Source organism: Candida theae (genome assembly GCF_024610275.1).
Source record: "Candida theae strain CBS 12239 chromosome Unknown scaffold118, whole genome shotgun sequence".
Lineage (NCBI taxonomy): Eukaryota > Fungi > Ascomycota > Pichiomycetes > Serinales > Debaryomycetaceae > Lodderomyces > Lodderomyces theae.
In genome coordinates, this window is record NW_026261320.1 from 1 (window position 1) to 10,487 (window position 10,487).

The 10,487-nt window shown below is 40.3% G+C and overlaps 3 protein-coding genes across 3 annotated transcripts; 2 read left to right on the forward strand and 1 right to left on the reverse strand. All coding sequences in view use genetic code 12, as the record gives it.

Annotated features, from left to right (window-relative positions):
- Positions 1-1,087: 1,087 nt before the first annotated feature.
- On the forward strand, positions 1,088-3,250 carry KGF57_000068 (uncharacterized protein; the record flags this gene model as incomplete). Its single annotated transcript, XM_051755173.1, has 1 exon — positions 1,088-3,250. The coding sequence occupies one exon, from the start codon at positions 1,088-1,090 to the stop codon at positions 3,248-3,250; it is 2,163 nt and encodes a 720-aa protein (XP_051611417.1).
- Positions 3,251-3,977: 727 nt separating this feature from the next.
- Positions 3,978-6,137, forward strand: KGF57_000069 (uncharacterized protein; the record flags this gene model as incomplete). The annotated part of the gene is made up of 1 exon (XM_051755184.1): positions 3,978-6,137. One exon carries the CDS (start codon positions 3,978-3,980, stop codon positions 6,135-6,137), a length of 2,160 nt encoding a protein of 719 aa, XP_051611418.1.
- Positions 6,138-6,425: 288 nt separating this feature from the next.
- KGF57_000070 (pepsin-like aspartic protease) lies at positions 6,426-7,619 on the reverse strand (the record flags this gene model as incomplete). The annotated part of the gene is made up of 1 exon (XM_051755196.1): positions 6,426-7,619. The coding sequence occupies one exon, from the start codon at positions 7,617-7,619 to the stop codon at positions 6,426-6,428; it is 1,194 nt and encodes a 397-aa protein (XP_051611419.1).
- Positions 7,620-10,487: the final 2,868 nt, after the last annotated feature.

Below are 10,487 nucleotides of genomic sequence, written 5' to 3' on the forward strand. Positions count from 1 at the left end.
AGATCAAGAGACCAGTTTGTACCAAATATTTCAAGCAGACTTTGGACAAGTTGTACGAGGAAGGCTCGCTCATTAGAAAGGATAAGTTGTAATTTATATATAATTTAGCGAATTTAACCGAAGTAGATGTTTTGAGTGTGCAAATTGCAATGTGTGATATAGAAGGGAGCTCTCTGATCTCTTTTGGCACTCAATAGTGGTCCTAAAAAATACCTGTATATTACGAACTACCCCTCTCGTCTAAACTAAACAACGATTGAGTTTGGAGGAACCAACAAAATACCGGCACAGCTTTGTACACTGTTGAAGTAGCCGAGTATCGTAAGATTGTAGGAAGCTTATATATGTATAGAGTAGGAAAGTTTGATCTGCTCACACTAATTTTTATCTTTAGTTTGTGCTAGAAACCGGAGTTAAGCTTCTGCTGGGACCAATTCAAAGATGTGTAATGTTTTGCACACTTTTAATCAATTTAGCGATATGATCACTGCTCACTCCAGTAACTACCTAATCTGATCACAAGAGTTTCTGCCTAGTTAGAGATACCCTCTAGTCACATCGCTTGATACCTAGTGGAGATGGCGAGTCAAGATCAATAACTTAAGTCCGAAACTCAATTGAAACCCCGCAATAATTTTGAGAGGTGAAAACAAACACAAAAACGGGAATAGACACACATAATTCACACTCGTTTGTTAAGTGGAGATAAACTGTGGTTTAAAGAGTAGTCTCTACATAATCAACGAAGAATAACCATCATCTTGTGAAAAAAAAAACAAACAAGCAAACACACCAAAGAGTTGGTTTATCACGTACTGCATTTGATCGAGTAGTATTCACTCTAGAGTAACAACCATATGCTCAACGTTTGAGCCTTTTCCAGTCTCAACTTTAAACTTTCAAAAACAAAAAAAACAAAAAAAACAAAAAAAGAGGGAGAAAAAAATGAGGGGTTATTGAATGGTGGGGACTAGTTATGTGGGACTATAAAACGAACGAAACCCACCACGTTGACTCATTATCAATGTTTCTACACTTTCATCCCGTAAAGGTTCTTTTGAACTCATTCAACTAATCACACAAGATCATGTCGTTGATTCAAGAAACACCTGAGCGCATCTTTGAGATGCTCAAGGAAAAGTTACCGCTTGAATCAAGATTAGTTGACAAGGCAGTAGCAGTTCCAGGTTCTGAAGAAAAGGGACACTCACCAGTTTACCGTAACGCATACAGTCCTGACCAATTAATCACCAAATTACATCCTTCCTTGGACACATTGTACACATTGTTTGAGTTTGGTTACAAGTTTAGCGAAAACCAAAAGGCATTTGGAGTTAGAGAAAAGTTGCCTGACGGGTCATTTGGTAAATATCAATGGCAAGACTACCGCACTATAAAACAGAGAAGAAACAACTTGGGCTCAGGTATATTCTTTGTGTTGGAGAATAATCCATTTCGGACCAAAAGTGACATTCACCAAAACTTAAACTACGACCCAAATAGAAAAGGAGATTCATTCATATTGACGATCTTTAGTCACAACAGACCAGAGTGGGCGTTGGCAGATTTGACCTCAATTGCTTATTCTATTACGAATACTGCATTGTACGACACTTTAGGCCCAAACACTAGTAGATATATTTTAGAGTTGACAGAGTCGCCTATTGTTTTATGCTCAAGGGAAAATATTACAAAATTGATTGATTTGAAGAAACAGAGTGACAAGATGGTGAACTTGATTGTCATTGTATCTATGGATAAGTTGGATGGCACTGACGATGCTAGATTGAAAAATCTTGCTGCTGCCAACCAAATTGCATTGTTTGATTTTGAGCATGTTGAAAAACTTGGAGAAGCAAATCCATTGGCTCCAATACCACCAACCCCAGATACTAAGTTTACAATTTCATTCACTTCGGGAACCACTGGAGCTAACCCAAAGGGAGTTGTGTTGACTCATGAAAACGCTGTTGCCGGGTTGGTTTTCAGGTATGGTAGAGGGTTTGATCCTGGATCTGTTAGGTTGTATTCGTTTTTGCCAATGGCGCACATATACGAACGGTCCAATATTCAATATGCATTAAGTGTTGGAGCAGAAATTGGGTTCCCGCAGGGAAAATCACCATTGACAATGCTTGATGATGTGAAAGAGTTGCAACCAACTGGACTTGCTACTGTGCCAAGGATTTTATCTAAACTTGAGGCTGGAATCAAAGCAAACACTATCAACAACAATGAAAAGCCGTTGGTGAAATATCTTTATACCAAAGCCATCACCGAGAAGATGAGACTTCAAGCGCAGGCAAATGAAGACGATACCAACTCTAGCCATTTGTTTTATGACGTGTTACTCAATGCGTTGAGAAAGAAGATGGGGTTGGGTAGTGTCAAAGTCATGTCCACCGGTTCTTCGCCGGTCAGTCCTGAGACAATCAAGTTTTTGAAAGCAGCATTGAATGTGGGTATTAGCAATGGTTATGGATCTACAGAGTCGTTTGCTGGATTCATTAGTAGTAAACAATTTGACCATAATCCTGGATCCATTGGTGCCATTGGAGTTACTGCTGAGTGCAGATTAAAGGACATTCCGGAAATGAACTACACTTCGAAAGATGCAGAAGGACCCCGGGGAGAGTTGTTATTGAGAGGACCGCAAATATTTAAGGAATATTACAAGAACCCTGAAGCAACTGCAGAAGCATTCGACAAAGATGGGTGGTTTTGCACTGGAGATGTTGCAAGAATTGACACTGCAAATAACAATCAAGTTTACGTATTTGATCGGGTAAAGAATTTCTTCAAGTTGGCACAGGGGGAGTTCGTTACTCCGGAAAAGATTGAAAACACTTATTTGGCAGCTAACCCACATATTCAACAGATTTTTGTTCACGGAAACTCACTTGAATCCTATCTTGTTGGAATTATCGGGTTGGATCCAACAACCGTTGGAGGATACATAAAGGCCAAATTCAACGATGAAATCAATGATCCTAATGACATCCTTCGTTTCCTAAATGATCCCAGGAACAAGAAGGAATTCCTTTTGGATCTCAATGCTGCCGTCAAGGATCAATTGCAAGGGTTTGAGAGATTGCACAATGTGGAGATTTATTTCAACCCCTTAACAATTGAAAGAGAAGTTGTCACACCAACACAAAAGATAAGAAGACCCATTTGCACCAAATACTTTCAAGACAATTTGAATAAAATGTATAGAGAAGGCTCACTTTTGAGAAGTGAAAAGTTATAGATTTCATACATTTTCAGAATACACAAACACATTTCGGAAAGTATTTTTTGGACGAGGTTGAAGACGCGTAAAGGGGGGAATGGAGCCTTGGAGATCAGTGGGGTAAGTACGCTTAAGGTTTATAAAAAGCCAATTCGAGCTAGCGGAGTTTTCAGCTTTGTGACCGGAACATCAAAATAATCGGCGATAACCAAAAATCGGAGTTACACATTTCTTGCGCATAATATTCGAGCTTGCATTCTATAGCAGCAAAGATGGCATTGGCGGGGACATTTGATGTATATCTGGGATGGTAACCAGGAGTGTGATCTTGGTTTACGGGATGTCTCTACGTGCGTCTTTACCGTGGTGTAGCTCCCTTGTGATTTACGAGGTTTTGTTCAGCTTCCCCGCAAGAATAAATCATTGAGAGAGGAGAGGAACTTGACACAAAGCAGCGTAACACAAATTTTACTGATACGAATTCTATGTATAGCAAACTGCGGATTAAAGGTGTGTGATGTAATGAAATTGAGAAGTTGTTAATGCACGACTTCCTTGATTTCTAAATTCATGTTGTTAGGGGTAAAATTTTTATTGACTTCTAGAGGAAGGGGGGGGGGTTTATACTAAGGAGGGGCTATGATCAATGGTATAAAATGGATAAAGATTCCTCCCGCTCGTAAACTGATTGCAAATGCGTCTTTACAATATCTTTGTCTTTACAACTTACGCCCAATCAAACTAAATGTCTTTGGTCCATGAGTCACCTGAGCATATATATGCAACACTCAAGGAGAACGTGCCATTCAAGGCACGGTTGATTGCCAACGCTTTACCAATAGCAGGTACGGAAGAAGAGGGGTATTCCCCTATTTACCGAAATGCATACTCCACACACAATTTAATATCCAGGTTGCATCACTCCTTAGACACATTGTATACATTGTTTGAATTTGGTTATAAATTTACTGCTGAGCGAAATGCGCTTGGAGTTCGAGAGAAGTTGTCAGATGGTTCGTATGGAAAGTATCAATGGCAAGACTACCGCACTATTAGACAACGAAGTAGGAACTTGGGCTCAGGTATATTTTTTATTTTGGAGAATAACCCATTTAGAACCAAGAGTGAAGTGCACCGGAATTTGAACTATGACCCAACTAGAAAGAAGGACTCCTTTATCTTGACCATATTTAGTTCAAATCGTCCAGAATGGGTATTAGCCGACATTGCTAGCTTCACTTACTCCATCACCAACACAGCCTTATATGACACATTGGGTCCAAATACCAGCAAATATATTCTAGAATTGACAGAATCACCCATCGTCTTGTGCTCCAAGGAGAAAATTTCCAAGTTGATAGAGTTGAAGAAGGAAAGTGACAGGATGGACAAGTTGATTGCTGTTGTATCTATGGATAAGTTGGAAGGACCTGAAGGTTCTCAATTGAAACGTTTTGCTGCAGCAAACCAAATCGCCTTGTTTGACTACGAATATGTTGAGAAGCTCGGGGAAACAAACCAACTAACTCCTATACCACCAACTCCTGACACCAAATTCACAATTTGTTTTACGTCCGGTACTACTGGATCTGTACCGAAAGGAGTTGTATTGACCCATGAAAATGCGATTGCAGGATTGGTTTTCAAATATGGGAGAGGTTTCAAAACTGGGACCACGAGATTGTACTCGTACTTGCCTGCTGCACATATTCTAGAGAGAGCCAATCTTGTCTACGGTGTTTGTGTTGGTGCAGAAATTGGATTCCCTCTGAGCAAGTCAACAATGGCCTTACTTGATGACGTCAGAGAATTACAACCCACCAACCTTGCAACTGTACCAAGAGTGTTGTCAAAGTTGGAAGCAACAATCAAATCGCAAACAATCCACAGTGAAAACCTATGGACCAGGTACATATATACCAAAGCCATCACTGAGAAATTGAGACTTCAAGCACAAGCTCTGGATGAAGATGCCAACCCCCCTCATTTGGTTTATGATACCTTGCTTGAGACTTTTAAAAAAAGATTGGGACTTGCCAGCGTTAAAACAATAGCAACTGGCTCTTCACCCAGTAGTCCGGAGACAATTAGGTTCATAAAAGCCGCGTTGAATGTTGGAGTATCTAATGGTTATGGGTCGACGGAGTCTTTTGCGGGATTTTTGTGTAGTAAACAATTTGACCACGACCCAGGTTCGATTGGTGCAATTGGAGTGACAGCTGAATGCAGGCTACGAGACATCCCGGAAATGAACTACACTTCCAAAGATGCAGAAGGACCAAGAGGCGAGTTATTGTTGCGAGGACCGCAAATATTCAAAGAGTATTACAAGAACCCCGAGGCAACTGCTGAATCATTCGACAAAGATGGATGGTTCTGCAGTGGGGATGTTGCACGTATTGATACCAACCGCGGCAATCAAATGTATGTTGTTGACAGGGTCAAGAATTTCTTCAAGTTGGCACAGGGCGAGTTTGTCACTCCTGAAAAAATTGAACTTGTTTACTTATCGTCATGTCCGCATATCCAACAGATTTTTGTTTACGGAACGTCACTTGAATCGTACCTCATTGGTATTGTTGGCTTGGATCCTGCATCAATTGCAGATTATTTAAGAAGCAGGTTTCACAATGAAATCGGTGTCAGGGAAGATATCCTCCGCTTTTTGAATGACCCATCGAACAAGAAAATATTCCTTATGGACCTCAATAATGCAGTTAAGGATCAATTACAGGGATTTGAAAGGATACACAACGTTGAAGTAGACTTTGATCCGTTAACGGTTGAGAGGGGGGTTATTACACCGACTCAGAAGATTAGACGGCCTCTTTGCACAAAGTATTTTCAGGAAAACTTGGACAGAATGTATCAAGAAGGATCAATTTTGAGAAACGAAAAGTTGTGATTAAATAATGGTCATAATCAGATTGTGTGAGGTAAATCCAGCTGTTGTGTAGTGGGCTGTACAGTAGAATGTGTAGAAGATTATATATGTCACTTATTACCACATGCTCATTCAATGAGAGCAACAATAACGCGTGCCAATCAACTTTTGTCAACTCTTCACGCATGAAGGTGGCACACACACTCCGCTAAACCTCAAGGAGCATCTACAATGCTTTTTGAAAGCAATTTATTAGAACTATAACGTCTGTAAAGGGAAAAAACTCACCAAAATAAAGTGTCCTCGAACTTAGATTGCGGAAATGCTTGAAGCAGAAGTGTATTTTACTTGAGCAAGTGAAATGGTTTCCTTGTCCAAGTTGTAAACAACATAAGCATGTCTCAAGAAATTGTCACCCAAGATTGGCGGGACATTGTGACTATCAGCGCTCTGCAATCCCCAAATACAGCTTCCGTCTGAATTTTGAAGGATAAACTCTGACAATGGAACGCTGATTTGAGCACCATTGTCAAAAGTGAATGAAGCTGTACCTTGGTTTGAGTTGCAATCAATAAAGTAAAGTTCATTGTCCAAACCAACTTGCTCCAACTGAGCACCTACCTTGTTAGCAAGATCTGAAACGAGTGCATCGGGCAAGAAAGTGATGGTGGTTCCTGAATCCAAGACAGCACTGAAACCTCCAGACTCTGCGTCACCATTGTAGTTGAGGGACTGCAAGTTGATAGCCAAGTATTGACTGTCGGTCAATGGCTCTTCAACGAGTTTACCAGAGTACTTGGCATTGTCAACTCCACCAAAAATGATAGTTCCAGAGGTTGCACTTGGGGAGTTCAAATACAACGAGTACGCGTTGGTTTTGATCTTTCCTTGCTTCTTTAAAGTAACAGGAACATTGTCATATTCTGGATTAGCACTTTCACCACGAACACGCGAAACACCCAAGATTCCTTGGGAGACTGAAGTACTGGTAACATCAGCAAACTGTTGGTTTGTGATTGAAATACCACCGAAAGAAACAGTGTCCTTTGCCCAGGTACCTCTTGAAGAGCTTTTATCTCCGTAACCTATTTGGAAGCTTGTCCCTAAAGATTGGAATGAGCTTGAGCCACTAGGATTGAAGGTACCGTAGTGTTTACAATCTTGAGTTCCTTGACAAGTTGCCGATTGATCAACGACCCAAAAATCACTTGAACCAGTGTCAAGAACCACTTGTTGTTGTTGTTTGTTGGAACCAACCGCCACACGAATACCATAGGATGGACCTTCAAAGTACAATGGAGATGATGGGTATGCTCTCTTGGAAATGGCATTAGAAGTTGCGTTCAAGTCAAGTGGTTTTCTAGTAACTTCAAAATCCAAAGCAACGAATCCAGGACTGTCGTCTCTTTTGTTGGCTTCAGGAATAGCAGCACCTTGAGCAGCAACCAAGGCAAAGGCAAGGGCAAGCAAAACGTTTCTAGTGAATGTAGCAATTGTAGTCATCCTTTCAGAATGAGGGTTGATTGGTTGGTGATGGAAATGGAGTCAACAAAACATCATGGGAATTCCTGCCATATTTATAGTTTTCTGGGTGGTCAGGAATGAACCCAAACGTGGGTCAACTGTAGCATCGGTGCTCATTGTTCTCTCTCCCTCTAGTTTGACTCTTTCATCTGTGTTGAGGTGGAGGGACTTCAACTGATTGGCTGGAGTTATGCACATTGGACAAAAATTTGATGGCATCATATGGTTATGAGAATGGGGGACGTACTTCCGGCGCAATTGCAATACAGGTACAGAAAACGTGGTTGCATGTGTGTATTTGGTATAGTTGCTACTCCATTTTGGTCTCATAACCATCTTGAAGTTGTCAAAATTTTGAAACAAAAGAGGTAGCTTAGTTTCACGAAAGGTAGGTACTTCTGGACATTTTGCATCACGAAGTAACGTTCTGTGTTCTATGTGGGTATAGATTCCGCAATGCCTTTTTTTGTAGATTTAAACCAGTGACTGCAGAAAACGATTGGTGCTTTTTTCAAAGAAATGGTGTTGATGGTGACCACTTTTCCTTTGTTTGCGTTGTGAGAATGCCGTAACTCTTAAGGTGAGCTTTTGAAACACCAAAGTCCAATTGTATTCTTTGTTGATGATTATGAGCCCTGGCGTTCTTCAAGAAAATACAGGTGTGAGTGAGTGAGTGAGTGTAAGTGTGAACATTGAGTAACTATTTGACTCTGCTCTTTGTAACTCCCAACAAAAGTCCACAGAGTCACCCCTATTTTCAAACATCTCCTTAAATTACACGGCCCGTAAAATACATTAGCAAAAAATAGAACTGCAACCAGCCAATAGGACCAGAATCGACGTCACAGTCACAATGAGACTTGAAAATGGGGCAATAAGACATGATCGACGGCTTTATCTTCGTTATGACATCAGAGGGATAATTCATTTTTGCGTAAGCTTTGGAGTATCCGAGCAGAGCAAAACCAATCTCTTTTTTGATGCCGTACGAAAGGATGGCTTGGTTTTGTATGTGTAGCAGTATTGAAGAATTTTCGAAAGATTAATTTTCAAAATAGAAGCTATACCTAACACAAACAGAGATCCATTTTCAATTTTTTAGCGCTTTTCCCGCCAACGGTGTAAGCAACTGTCAAGTAGGTGGGCGCATATTTCAACTATGAAAGCGCAGAAGTGTACATTGATGCGTGTAAGGAGATTTAAGCGCCATGAGTGGGTGTAATTACAACACAAAACTGTTTTGTAATTAGTAAAAGATGGTGGTGTATTCCTTCCGCGGTTATTGTAATTGCGTTTATTGCATATTGCATTGCTGCAGTTGTAGTAATCTTGTTTTGGTACATGAAAGACTTTTTCAACTACAAAAATTTCATTCGATAATAGGTGCGTAGTGACTGCATTGACTCAAACAATATGGAGGACAATGTTAAGATTCTACAACAATTACGAAAATAATCTCAATTTTGAAGTGACGTCGAAATGTGGCTCGCATACTCAACATTTCTACAGGAGGCTAGACCCACATATTTGATACACAATGACGTCAAAAAAAAAAAACAACTAAAACTCCTCCTTCCACATGAGCCGTGGCACCAAAACTTCTAAAATTACAGGAGACACACACTATTACAAGTGAAACAGCTGAAGTTGCACAAATAGCACAAAATACCATCCAACCATTGCTCTATACCCAAATGTTCGTAAATTCAAATCGAAGTCCACATGAGACTTCATGAGAATGACAACAGGCAACCATGATGCGGTATTTCAATTGTGGGCGCGTAACTATAGAAGAAAATTTACACCTTCGTTGCACCACGTTGGCACCACGTTGGCACCACGTTGTCTAAAACGGAAATGGTTCCATCGTATAGTCCATGAAAATTAAAGTTCCGGAATATCACAAAATTCCACCTCAACAAAGCTGATTTACGTAGACACCCACGTACGCTATTGTTGACCAATTCTCGTATATTTCAAGTTCCAATGGACAACGTTTTTGATGCCTCACCACACAACAACAACAACAACAACAACAACANACAGACTCACGTTTGTAAATAATTATCAAAGAACAATGACGTAGTGGATAAACTGGAATGAGCAAATCGGTCGAGTTCAGTATTACTCGTAACCGGTGCTTATACTTTGGATGCTTCCTTTAGATATTGGTGTTGCTGAAGATCTAGCATTAAACCCTGATTGCATTGAACCCAAATCCCCGTCTAGTGTTCCCCTGCCAAGAAGCCAAGGCGACGTCATTTGCGTCTCGAATTTTGACAAGACCCGTCCTCCCTCCAACAGCGTGAAATCATAAAACTCTTAGGAGATAAGAAACGAACACAAAAAGCAGACGCAATTACACCACAGTTTTTTTTTATTTTTTTCTTTTTTTCTTTTTTGACTTTGCAATCTTATCGATTCGTTTCAAGTTGATATTCGAGTACGCACACAATGGGGGTTGACCTTCTACTGTGAAATACCTCGTAATTGATGGGCTACCACAGTCACAGGCGAATGACAACAAGCGTGCATGTGGATATCCTAGATATGGAAAATTAGATTTTATGGTTCTGCCGTAAATGGAACAATGAAGGAATGAAACACGTTCAATCATACGGCACCAAAAACTTGGATTGGAGCGTTGGTGATTGAAGCAATTTTCCTGACTATAAATATCCAGAGGTGGTTCCTTGTCGGTTATGATTCCTTCTGGCAGACAATCACAAGTTTTAAACATCGCTGATTACAAAAAAAATAAGATAATAATAAATGGTTGCTATTATCACCTTTACTCGTCAGGTTTTCCTTGCTCTTGCTTTCGCTTTGCTTGCTCATGGTGCTGCT